The 13,484-nt window shown below is 45.3% G+C and overlaps 1 protein-coding gene across 12 annotated transcripts in view; it reads left to right on the plus strand.

Annotated features, from left to right (window-relative positions):
• Nucleotides 1-13,484, plus strand: part of TANC1 (tetratricopeptide repeat, ankyrin repeat and coiled-coil containing 1) — a 229,362-nt gene that overhangs the window by 159,180 nt on the left and 56,698 nt on the right. For 8 of the 12 annotated variants that reach the window (XM_078070837.1, XM_078070841.1, XM_078070839.1 and 5 more), the window contains one exon: nucleotides 9,967-10,230. The exons of the other annotated variants lie outside the window; for them this stretch is intronic. In XM_078070837.1, coding sequence (XP_077926963.1) covers nucleotides 9,967-10,230 — 264 coding nt within the window. The remainder of the gene's footprint in view (nucleotides 1-9,966; nucleotides 10,231-13,484) is intronic. 12 annotated transcript variants of the gene reach the window in all.

Here is a 13,484-nt window from a genome sequence, read left to right on the forward strand (position 1 = left end):
TAGGGAGGGGAAGGAGGAAAGGCAGGTATTTCCTCTCTGGGCAGCTGGTAGCCACAGCTCTTTGAAGAGGCAGGAGTGGGGGGGCCGGGGAGGGAGAGCGCTTCCTCCTCAATCAATACGGGGTCCGCAGGTTTCACAGCCTCCTCACGGAGCGGGGATCTTGACTCAGTTGTGGTTCTGTGATTGCTGGGGGTAGGGGGTGTGCTTTCTCTGCCTGAGGAACATGACTGTTTTTGTAAGGTGTAGCCTGGGAACGGCAGCCTTTAGGCATCTTAAATATTTAACAGAATAAAATATTCAAGAACACAGTGATCTTAGTGGGCAAAGATAAAGGTGAAGATACCTTGGCTTCCTGCTTTGGAAGGCCTGGCAGCTGCTTGGTATAGGCCGGTTAGGATCCATATGCTAAATTCCACAGGCTCTGGGGAGAGGGGGAAGAAGTTTCCATTGAATTTTCCATTTCGAGTTGTTTCAGATGTGTCCACCCCTAGAGCTTGGGTTGGGGCGGCAAAGGTGTCGGGGGCGGGCTGGTGACAAATGCACACAGTTGGCGTGGCGTGACGAGCTTTGAGGGGGCTGCCGGCACCCACACGGGGCTCAGAGCTGCATGTACAGTATTAGTACTGTTTATTTAGGGTACCTGGGGGAAATTTCAAATAGTGTTAACCCATCCTTAGAAATTCCTAGCCCTCTTCTTTTTTTTTTTTTTTTAAAGATTTTATTTATTTATTTGACAGAGAGAGGCACAGTGAGAGAGGGAACACAAGCAGGGGGAGTGGGAGAGGGAGAAGCAGGCTTCCCACGGAGCAGGGAGCCCGATGCGGGGCTCGATCCCAGGACCCTGAGATCATGACCTGAGCCGAAGGCAGACGCTTAACGACTGAGCCACCCAGGCGCCCCCCTAGCCCTCTTCTTAATATGTAAGCTGATTTCCATCAGGGTGATTATATTTAATCTACATATTTTTGCCCAACAGATGCCATGTAGAGAAGGTCGTATCCCCACATGGTCACATGGCCTTCTTGGGGCTGCCACGGACTACCCTTCCTGTGTTCTGTTTCTGCTGGTTTTGATGCATTGCAGGTGAAGAGGATTTTCCTTTGAGGAATGGCTGGCTTAGTGGGAGAAAGGACAGAATCATGACCATTTGAAGAATTTATTGGACCCCTTCCAGTCTCTTTGTGTAGAGGTCAGTCAGGGCTTTGCAGAACCTCCGTGCCCTCTGTTCCAACTTTACTGTGTTATACAGAGGGGAGTCCCACTTCATCCTATTTGAGGAGGTCCCAGTTCTTGAAATGTTCTTTAGGAGTATAATAATTCTGTCATGTACAAATACTGTCTCAGCTGGATGGGCGTAACTGAATTCCCTACAAATATATATATTTTGAAAGTAAAATTTCCTACTCTTGACAGATTAAAATCATTGGCATTACCTAGAAATTAGTGTCTGATTTTTTAAATTTGCAGTGTAAAGACCTTCTAAATGTAAAACTATACCCAATCAGCATAAAGTAGCTTCTTAATAACTTGCTCTAAAAGGAAAACTTTGCAAAGAAGTGGCTTTAATCGGTGTTTCCTCCATGCCTGGAGCATACATTTTTTCTTAGTGACACTCCTTTGAATAAACTTGCTTCCAACTCTTAACAAATGGAAATTGTAAACTGTATTAATCTCAGCTTAGAAAAAATCCTAAGTAGGTGTACTCACTAGAATGTGTATGAAAGCCAATCTGATTATTTATTTACTTTAAAAAGATTTATTTATTTTAGAGACGGAGAGTATGTGAGGAGAGAAGGAGGGGCAGAAGGAGAGGGGGAGAGAGAATCCTCAAGCAGCCTCCCTGCTGAGCGTGGAGCCTGATGTCGGGCTTGATCCCAGGACCCCAATATCATGACCTGAGCTGAAACCAAGAGTTGGCTGCTTTTAACCAGCTGAGCCACCTGGGTGCTCCCCAGTCTGATTTTTTAAAAAGCATCACTGAAAGCAATGGGTTTTAACAAGCACTTTTTGATTTAAACATACTGTGTAGTTTTTGTCTGTGTCCATATCATGGTCAGTATTGTGTGTGTGTGTTTAAAAAAATGGATTATTGCTCTATTTAGGAAGAAAGGGAATGGATATTGGATGAGGAGAAACAAAACCTAGTCTTCCTATCAAGATTAAAAAAAAAAATCCTTCCTATGTATTAATAATAAATATGCCCAGGAGAAGGACTTACAAGGTAACAATTAGAAAAATTCTGGCTAAGAGGCCATTAAAAGTTAGTCACCTGTCCCTTCCAGGCCCTTCTCTACTATCTGCTTGTACCTGCTGGCATTTATAATCTCCAAATTACTTTTGTAGTATCCCAGATCTGTTTCTTTTTGAGAGCTGGTGTTACGCCAGCCCCACGAAGGAGGAGGGGCATTCCGAGTGGATGGTGTCCACATCTCCCCCACTGGGCCTGTCTCGCACACACAGCAGGTGTGTTGTTCACCTGCCCAGCTTCCCAGCGCGTGAGCCACCACGTTGCACCCGGCCAGATAGCTCTCAGGAGATTAAGTGCTCAGAATATGAAAAGGGTAAAGAATTTAGGCTCTTTCTGTTGCCTTTCCCCTTTCTCTGGTGGGGAGGTAGGGTGTGGCTTGCGTTTGCTCTTTCTCCCTTTGAAGCTGGAAGGCAGGTATAAACTTAGGCAAGGGAATACCTTCACAGAAACATTTCTCCTGCAAAAGTAGCTTGCAGGAACTACTGGGTACTGGATTAGTATCCTGCTGGTGCTTACTAGAGTTTGATAATGTTTGTTTTTCTGGCCGGTTGCTTAGGATATTAAAACAAAGTTTATCGTGGGCTGACTTTTATCTTCCCGTGCCTCGACTTGACTCCCTCCTGGGCTTGTAAAATGAAATTGATTTCAGAGGTAGCTAGAGACCTTTTGTTCCTTTTATTTCCTGGACTTCGTGTCCCAAGGGAGATGATCAGATGTGGAGAGAGGCCTACAAAGAGGAATTAATTGTATTTTATTTTCATTTTTAACTTGTTGTCAGTCCTGCCCTTTTGACTTCATGCTAATCCAGCTTTGTTGACGCCTATATTACACTGCTTGCTGCTAAATTGAAATGCTTTGAAATTGATTTGGTAATAACTATTTAGTGTTTCAGATCTGTGTTAATATTCATTTTGCTACATTGCCTGCAATTTAAAAAATCATCCTTAATTATAGAAACTTTTTTTTTTTTTTTATCTCTTGGGTGAAGGAGGAAAATTTGCCTTTACATATATAATTTGGTAGTATACTTAATGTGGGAAAGAAATCCGTAGCGATGATTTGGCCTGCTGAATGCCTGCTCTACTTGTATTCATTCACGCTGTGGTTGGATTCTTCAGGCGGCTGTCCTGTGGGTGTAGCAAGCATTTATCGGTACCTGCTGTGTCCCAGGAGCAAGTTAGTTCAGTGCTGGTACAGTAAAGCTCAGGTACAGTATGTTTTAAAACTTGTCCACCTGCGGAACCAAAGAGCGGTCGTCTGCCCTTGGAGACCTGGGCAAGTTGTCAGTTACTGAGAAGGGTTTAAAACATGGCCGTGATCGACACCTCTTGGTGGAAGGTGCATGCTGTAGGTGCATAATAATACCAGCCGCTGATAGTGCCTTGTGCTCTGTTCTGGAAGAGTCCACGACTCTGCGGAGTCACTGGACTACGTCTGAAGCTCCAGTGTCCATGCCTTCAGTATACAGGTTAGGCGAAGCTACTGGAACACGGCGTTGGGTGTTACAGCTAGGAGACTTCACGTTGTGCAAATCCACGGGCTTTTCTCTGGAGGCTCCTACCTGCTGTGTCAGACTGTGTGTGGGCAGTGTGGCCTGTCTTCGCCTCCAGTTCCCTGTCCCTGCTGACCCTTGAGGGGTTTCCACAGTCCAAGGGACTGGCAGGTGCTGCTGTGCACCATGGCTTGGGTCCCTGGCCTTGCTGCTTGTTGCGTGTCGTAGCAAAGCATGGCTTGCGCAATGCCAGGAGCACTGAGGTGGAGATGTGCTACGGAGATCTGTCTGCCACGAGCCCGAGCATGGTGTCCCTGGGCAAGGCCAGAAGGAGAGCCGGGCTCTGCGGTGCTTGACACAGGCCTGCTTTGGTCTCCCAGGAGCTGTGGAAGAAGAAGTCAGAAAGTCCCCTGGAGCCAGAGGTAACTCAGGCCACTTTCCCCGGAGTCCTCTCCTTGCTGGGCTTGGGGAGGTAAAAGCAGTCCCTCCAGGTCAGCCGCCTCTGTTCCCTGTGTGGTTCGTTAGCTTGCAGGGGGCGCGGAGGGAGAAGCCCAGTCTGGCCTTTCTGTCTGAAGGTTTCAGGCAGGCTGGTTTCATCTCTGTAATCCTTCCCTTCATCACTTGGGGAAATCCCAAATATGTTGTGGCAGCCGGAACCGTGTGTAAGATGGGGGCCAACAAGGGAAGAAGCGAATCCTGGCAGGCCAGGATGGCCAGGGTAATGGGCACGGTGCTTCTCGGGCTTTCTCTCTGCTCTTTACCCAGTCTCATTTAGACTCTGGTTTCTCCTTCCACAGGTGTTAGTGATCTTTATTCTATCGGGTCAAAGGCGGTGTCCGCAGAAGCTGGGTTTTCTTTTTTCATCCCCTTCTCCCACTTTTCTGAGCAACCATTATGTCCTTTTCTTGTTTGATCTCTCCAGCGTTTTAACTTTTAAACTCTGTGTCAACCATTAAACTGAATATAGAAGTTAAAAAATGTTTGTTTTTTCAGTGCTACTTTATTTTCACTTGTGCGGGGAGGAAAACATTCTTGGGTACTCATGAGATACGAGGCACTTTACATACCTGCCCTTGTGTCTGATTTTCTCCACAACCCAGGGAAGGACAAAGGACTCTCTTCATAGAGCCCTGGCTTTGAAAACAGAGAATGAAGACCGGTCATCTGTGGAGTGCTGGGGGGGGGGGGGGGGGAGTCAATTTCTGGGTTTTTTAGAAAAGTCTCTTCAGAAATTTTTATTGTATTATAACTTAGTGTACTGCAGGTACATGACTTGTAAATGCATGTATTTGGGGTGCATGCTCAGATTTTTCTGATAGTGTGGTGTGATCAGAACAGTGCAGAGCACCACGGCAAGGCTTCAGGCCTTATGGAGCTTCCCGCCCGTGGGGCTGGTGGGAGTATTCAGTGAGCTGAGAGATGACAAGGGCTTAGAACAGAGCCCCTACGTAGTAAGCGCTAATGTATTTATGGTAGCCACTGCTGTGATTTCCTGCGGCTACTTTATACTTAATCCCTCCCCAGTGGATTTGAAATACTTACAAATAGACATTTAGCAAAATAAGATTTTTTTCTCCCCACGAAGGTATGATTTGAGAAAAGGAAGTAAGAGCAAGTGAACGAGGGGAGGGAAGTGGGGGGATGGGGAGAGGGAGGCCCAGGCTTCCAGTTAAGGAATGAGTAAGTCATGGAGATGAAAGGCACAGCATCGGGAATACAGTCAGTGGGCTTGTAGTAGTATATGCAGACGGACGGTGGCTACACTTGCGGTGAGCACAGCATAATGTGCGGAGTTGTGGAATCGCTATGTCGTACGCCTCAAACTAATATAACATTCATTTATACTTCAATAAAAAAAAATACAAGAGAAAAGATGAAGTCGGGAGTGAGTTTTGTTAGACATTTTCATTTTGCTTATCAGTGGGTAGGAAGTTTGACAATTCCTAGTAGCCAGTATAAAGAGAAACTCAGGGGCGCCTGGGTGGCTCAGTCAGTTACGCGTCTGCCTTCGGCTCGGGTCATGGTCCCGGGGTCCTGGGATGGAGCCCTGCATCAGGCTCCTTGCTCAGCAGGGAGTCTGCTTCTCCCTCTGCCTCTCCGTGCCCCTCCTCTCCCCCAGCTTGTGCTCTTTCACTCTCTTCCTCTCATTTTAAAGGGAAAAAAAAAAAAAAAGAAAAACTCAAACACATAAGTTGATGTTTGTAAGGTAAAGACAAAAACGTGCCCATTCCCAGTATTTGGCCTGGAGAGACTTATATTTTGTAGGTCCTCAGAGAGGGAGAAGCCAAAGTTTGAACCCAAGCCCTTTGTACTTTTTACCTCATGACTTTTCTCCATCTCAAAGGCAGATGAATTCTGTTCTACCTGTGTGGTATCCATTTGATGTCAGAGGCCCTTAGTCCCTAAACAATTCTGGACTAACACTGTACTCATTGTAATTTTCTTCTTAATGTTCCTTTAAACCTATAACTTGATTTAGATCCTACCAAACTACTTATTGGCCCCCAAACTTACACGGATTTTTTAAAATTCTATTTTAAGTATGCATTCAACATATGAAAGAACCTTCAGTGGACAAAGAATGGGGTGCAGCAAAGCTGGGAAGGAGAAGGAATACGGTTTTATTGCAGTACTTTATATAGCAAAATTTAATGACTGAGTAGGTCTGTCTGTCTCTCCACCTCCTAGTCAACCGGTAACTTCGTCCCGGCTACTGTGCACCCATGATTGGCTTCTCTCCACTAGCCCCTGCCTGAGGACTACTGTTTTTAACAAGTGAGACTTCATGAACTGCAAAATACTTTTTAGTCACAGACACTTAGAAAACTTTGGCTTGTTGAGAGCTATGCAAGGCAAAGGGAGTTTTAATATAGTGCGTGGGCAGGCAAAAGGGCTGGTATTAGACCTACCACTAACTGTGTGTGTGTGTGTGTGTGTGTGTGTGAGAGAGAGAGAGAGAGAGAGAGAGGGAGGGAGAGAGGGAGGGAGGGAAAGCAAGATACAGGGCAAGAGAGATTAGTTTCTCCCAAGTCTGTTCCGTATCTATAAAGTGGGTTGATGGTTCTCAGCCTGCCTACCTCTTCTCCAGGGTTGTGGTGATCATGTATGTCCTACTATGTGTTGGACATGGTTTGGAAGTAGTGTAACCCTATGCACCAGTAGGTCTACTTAAATGTGCCATTTACTACAGAGGAAGAGAATGTGTGCTGTCCCTGGTTAAAAGGAGTTTTCAAATGATATGGAAAGTTAGAAGTAGCACGTGTGAATCAGTGAGCAGGACCAAACAAACCTAAAGTAATACTAAATTGTGAGAAGCGAAGCCTAACCTCATGGCTCGATAAAACTTGAGGCCTGATAAATCGCTCATTTAACAGAATACTGTGTGTTGGAAGAGGGGTAGAGCCCCCGTCTGAATGATGGTGGCAAGTCTTCGTTGACAAAAGCTGGCATCTGTACTGGTTGATGGAAGAAAATGCTAGAATGTTTGAGTTGTTAGGGAACTTGAAAGAGTATCCAAGTCTCCAGAAAATGTCAAATGTTACATAGATTTTGGAGGTTTTTTTTTTTTAAGTCATCATTGTGAAGATGTTGCCGTAGTTGTGTATGTGTCTGTTAACCTGAAGGTGACTGGTTAACTTGGTTAGGAGTTTGAATTTGGTAGCCTGGAAGAAAAATCGGTATTTTTGAGTAGCCTGTCCTTGTTTTAGGAACCAGCTTCTCTTCCTTGGCGACTGTGGAGCTGCCCTATTCAGTGTGTTTCTTGGGTCGTATGGGGAAACGTGTTGGGCCTTCACCTGCCCCCTTGAATCTGCATCAGGGCTTAATTGTGCCTGAACGAAGACGAAAGTACGCTGTGGGGCTTCCAGCCATGTGGGCTGCCTCTGGCACCGGATGGCAGGCAGAGAACCTTGTGAAGTGGGGCAGCCCCAGTGGGAGGGCCTGTGGCTTCAGAGCTGCTCACCTACCTGCACAGTGCACCGTGTGTCTTCGCTGAACATCACGAGGGCACTTGCGAGAGTCTCCAGTTTAGGAACACATTATAAACTTCTCCTTTTGAAACGGCAACCCCGTCTCGGACTTCCCTTCCCCCCCACTGCTTTCCTCCTCAGGACCTGGGCACGTGTGGCTATACGGTGAGAGCAGGACCTTCAGCCTGTCCCTGTGGTCTGGGACCCCTGACCAGGCCGTTCCTGTTCCCACTGCCTGCGGCCTGACCCAGGACTCAGGGTCTTGGGGGTGTCACTCTGCAGTGTATGGCACTGAGGGAATGCAAATGCAGACAAACATCACTTTGATTTTCTGTGTATTTTTTCCCTTAAGAGTATGTGCCCCCAAATAAAACCGCCACAGAATAAAACCAAACAAACGCATTTCCTGTAACTCAGATGTTGGGGTAGCCTGGGAACCTAAGTATGTCTGAGTCCCCAACACTGGACTTACAAAAGAAGGCTTGTAACAATTCACAATCACAACTTATTGACAAGTTTACCATTAATCATTATTAATAAGCAATGATCTCATTAATGAATTAGACTATTCCTATGAAGCATTAGCACAGTCCCTGACGTATAATAACCTTAAGTAAATGTTACTGGCACTGTTACCACCACCACCAGCATTTTCGGGGTGGAAAGAGTCCTACATGCCATACTTAGGCTCATATGAGTGGTCCACTTAAAAAAACACATGACTGTGATTGATTCCAAATAGATGGAGAAATTAGTTTTAATACTGTTGACAGAATGCTTGGAAATACCGGGAGTAATGGCAGACACCCAGTGATGGGCCCAACCCAAATCCCCTTAGATTGTGGTGGAAGACAGAATATCAAATCCTGAATCAAAAACAATGAGATTAAGTGTAATGTCTCTGACCACAGTTGGAAGAGAAGTGTGTTCATTTGCTTATTCATTGAATAAGCAAACATTTATTGAGCACTTAGGATGTGCCAGGTGCTGTGCTGCTCAGAAGAGGGAGATACCAGATGGAGGTAGGTGGTCTGAGGCTTCAGCACACAGGAAGGATTTTTGAATAGGGAGACAAGCAGTGGATAATGAGTCCAGACTGGAGCAGCAGTGGTAAAGACCATTTTAGAATTGTGACAGAATATCCTGCGGTCACAGGTGAGGAAATTGTTTTGTCTTCATTTTTAAACCTTTAAAGAGCATCGTAAAAATAAAACAAAACTCAGACCCTTTGATCCTGGATAACAGGCTGTTGGAGCTAATTCACCAGCCTGCTGCTAGGTGTATCATCAGGTTATGTTGATGAAGTAGCTTAATCCAGGTGGCCGAGTTCTCCATGCACTCTGATCTGCTCCATCCCATTGGCTCTCTCTGTTAAGGGCCTGGGCTATGGGGATCCCAACAGGGAACAAAAAGGGATCAGAGGACATGGCCTTTGTTCTCAAGGACACAAGCCAGTATTGGGTCCATGGTAACCTAGGCTTGCAAGGGGCTCGGGTGTTTAAATTGGAAGTGGCTGTTTGTAGAAGCCACGTAGGGCAAATATTGCTGTTTTCTTGCATCATATTCCTCCTCTTTTGCCAAGATGGTTTTCCATGCTGGTTTTCTTTCTTAGAGGCTAAATTATAATTCTGCAGTCCAGCATCCCTTCCCATGCTTGTTTTCTCGTGCTGGGAGGTCTTCTACTCCATGCTGCTAAAGGAATAAAGTCACTCTGTCCAGTTCATCTTGAACAGCTCTTATAAAGTTTAATTCTAAGGATCAAATTCTCTGCTTGACTTTATAATTGTATTTTTGTTTTCATAGATTTTCTCCTCCATCTTTTCTGCATTAACGATTGTAGTGCCTCGTCCCCCTCCCCCCTTGTACAAATATTAATTTGGGAAAAGATATTTATAGGCTCAAAGGAATTTAATGAGATATGAATTCTTTTGTGAGCAATTTATCTTTGTTAAAAAGAGAAGATACATCATCTCTAAATTACATGGATTTACTGTTAACTCTCAGATACTTTTAGACAGCTTTTTCATTATCTTACCAGCTTTTTAACCCTCCCCTGTAGAATGGCTTAGTTTATTTTCCTTGATAAGCAACATTCTTCTAATTTACCAAAATACACTGTATGAAACATACTTTGATAAAAATCTGCATGGACCGGAAAAGTTTCCATTGATAACGGGGAGGGCAGTGTGCTTGTGTTAACTCTCAACAGCCCCAGCTATGCCTGGCCTCCTTCAAAGTATTTTGGTCTCTCATTTCAGCCACAATTACAAGTTCATCCGAAAATGATGACCGGAGTGGCTCCAGTTTGGAATGGAATAAGGACGGAAGCCTAAGGTTAGGGGTACAGAAAGGAGTCCTTCATGATCGCAGGGCAGATAATTGCTCCCCAGTGGCAGAAGAGGAGCCCCCTGGGTCAGCGGAGAGCATACTGCCCAAAACTGAAGCCTCAGTTGGAGATGGTCCGGTCCCTTATTCTCAGAGCTCCAACTCGCTAGTAATGCCACGGCCCAACTCAGTTGCAGGTAAGGCCATGCCTCTCTCCAGAAGGGTTATCTCACTGGCTCTGAGGTACCCCATGTTCACTCTCTCCCCTTGGGAATCTGATCCAGACACAGGCCAGCTTTGTGATCGTGGACTGGGCACTTACCTCGTCTAGGCCTCAGTTTACCCATCTGTAAACATGATATGGCTGTCCTTACTGGTCTTTAAGTGATCCTTCCACTCTGGAATTCTGGAAAACTAATATTTAGACTCTACGGCTCTTTTGTGTACAAAGGAAGAAAGTGCCAAAAACTTTGTTCTTGTTTTTGATATTTTAAGCCTGAGTAAATTCATAACTTTTTATTACGTCTTGGTAAATAGGAATCCTTGTTTAGAATGAGTTTGTTAATACCAGCTCCAAGAATTTCTGATCCAGCTTTCAAACTTACTTTTTATAATTGAGGCCCATCATAGAGATGGGAGGTCCACTTTCTGTATCTTTCAGTTACAAGAGAGCTCACAGCTTAAAACATACGCAGTGGAAGTGAGGCTTCTCAATCAAGGGAATGCAGGCAGGCAAGGCAGATGCTCCTCAGCAGGATGGGGCAGCTGGAGCAAGATGAGGACACAGAAAGGGTGACTGTTGCTAGTTGATAGTGGGTGGTCGTCAAGCGAGGAGAGCAGTGGGGTAAGCGAAGAAAAGAACTCTGGTTCTGAGCTGTCCTGCCTGCTTTTACAGTCCCAAGTTTCTAAACTCTGTGCTCTTGGGTTGAATTTAGAAGACGACCTTGTTTCAGTCCTTCTTTGTCACCAACGTAGTACTTAAAACTTCTCCTCTACTAACACAAAGACCCAGGTTCTCTCTCCCTACATCAAAGAATTTTTTTAGACTGCTCCTTGGGGATGTGGCAGGCCAGTCTGGTTGTTGTGAGGCATTTTTTTTTTTTTTTCCAGTGGAACTCCGAAGCAGCTGATACATAAATGGCTCTAATGGAAAAGTTCTGAGAGGCAGCTCTAATTCACTTTCAAAGGAAGTAAATGGCCTTGTTCCAGAAGAGGGATTTGGCGTGTCTGCCAGAGAAAAGTTCTGGGGAGTGTTATGCATATTGAGTGATGGTTCTTCCAGAAGCTTTTATGCCCTCCCACCACTCCCCCACTCCCGACGGCATAGTATGTTGCACCCGAGGCGTTTTATACCACGTCTACCTAGTTAGGATGAACAGTTCGTTTGTACGATCCCAGAACTTGATAGTTTTATTGACCTCAACAAAATAGCAAACTTGTATTCAATTTAATCAAGCTATTTTAAAATTAGTAAACACATTAATACATTAATAGTGTTGAAAGCCCCCCATTTTGGGTTATGTTTTCTGCCTGATGTTCTTTCATGTGGTCTCCTGCTATGTGGAGTGACAGTGGGTAGGAGCTGAGCTTTTCCAGGAGAATGCAGTGATTATAGAGCAGGGCTCTCGGATTTCTGCTGTGCTCATTCATTAGTGTCTATGTGCGCACTCGAGCTAGACCTCCTGTGGAATGGGAGGGTTTTACCTCTGGGTTTGAGCAGTGGCTGCCTGGCCGAATGGGTGGGCTCATTTCTTCTGTGTTGCAAGTTTTATCAACTAAAAGCTTATTTTGAAAATAAGCAAGTTCCTTACCTCATGGTATCTGTTAACAAGCTAGGAGTCTGGGAGAGTCTTCACTCTCCACCTTCCTTACCCCTAAAGCTGAACCTCAGTTCAGAAGTCATGGCAAGATTTTTCCATGTATCATTGAGAAGAATAAAAGATTCGGGTTGTGTAGACTGTGTGTAGCACTTTGTCTAGTGATTAGAAGGCCAGCTGCTGCAGACAGGGCATAGGCAGCCCTCAGTGTTAGAAGGATGGAAATAATATGTCCGGGACCGTTTATTGCAGTACCTTGGAAGTATTTGCATGTGCAGATCCACATAAACACAAATAAATTGCCGTTTGGGAAACATCAAACGATTAAATTTGGCAGAGTAAGGACTGGCAGGTGAAGGAAAGGGGATGCCAGGTCTCTGTTCACAGCTGCCCCAGGGGATCTGGCCTCCCCTGTGGGGGGCGAGGGTATGGAAGCAAGTTCCTGAGGTGGCCGCCTTTATTATCAATGAGCCTGTTCCAAAGAACTGTGGTTCTCTCTTCACTGCTGTGCCTAGTACAGTAAAATTCTTATGTCAAAGACTATAAAAATAAGTTGGCTAGGTTTGGAGATTCACTGTACAGAGATTTTCTTTGTAAAGGTATTTGTTGGAGTGGAATTGGTTTCAAATGCTGCAGTCAGGTTACTACTTTATATCACATCAAATGTGTGGCACGGACACCTCATTCCTTTGTTAGGAAACAGAACCAGAAGCCTTTAAAATGGTATCTCAGATAATCTAGAAGTTAGGTGATTAGGTTCTACTGGTTTGGGCTAACTTCTTTTTTCTTTTGAAATGCTTTCTAAGTGGACCACAGACACAGTGTTTAGTTTTCCAAGAAACCAACAAACAGAATTACCAGCCAATTTCCTTGAAATTCTAACTGGTAATTGCCTAGACCTTATGGTATTTACCTTTAATACGTTAGTCCATGGTGTTTCAACAGGTGTTTCTTTTTGTTCAGTTCAGGGAAGTTTCCTTCTGCTTCTCCCTCCACCCCACCCCACCCCCAAAAAACTCTCCTCTCCTGTAGCATCTGAAAATGTCTTTCTCACTCAGATGTTAGCTGTACTGTGTGTGTGTGTGCACACGTGTGTGCGCACGTGCACGTGCAATGAGTGTGTAATTTAATTGTAGGGATACTAGCAGTAGGTTTATTGCAGCGTAAAATTATTGCTTTACCTCTGATTTTTGTCGGCCCTGAGTCCGGCTGAGGATTTCGAAAACGTTTATTGTTAAATACCAGAAGTGAGTCCTGTTGTGCGAGTGATGTCTGAGAATCTACTGTGCACCTGTGTGAGAAGGCCGAATGTGGTCCAACAGCCTGCTCTGCCAGGTGAGGAGCACCAGGGCGCCGAGCAGGCAGCTGAAGCTTCGCTGTCCCGACTTGTCTCCCTCAGTGGCCTTGACGACAGCTTAGAAAGCAGAGGCAGCCGGCAGCTCCTGGCTTGCAGCCCCACTGAGCCACTCCATTTCACCGCACCTTAATCATGTTTGACACAGAGACTCAGAGCTGCGGGATGGGGGAGGCCGCTTTGTTGCACACTTGGGAGCCAGAGCTGTAGTGACTGGAAATCTGAAAACAGGTGTCTGCCGCCTCACCATCTCCTGCATCTGTGTCAAGCTAGGGCTTTT

This window comes from Halichoerus grypus, chromosome 4 (assembly GCF_964656455.1).
Source record: "Halichoerus grypus chromosome 4, mHalGry1.hap1.1, whole genome shotgun sequence".
Taxonomy (NCBI): domain Eukaryota; kingdom Metazoa; phylum Chordata; class Mammalia; order Carnivora; family Phocidae; genus Halichoerus; species Halichoerus grypus.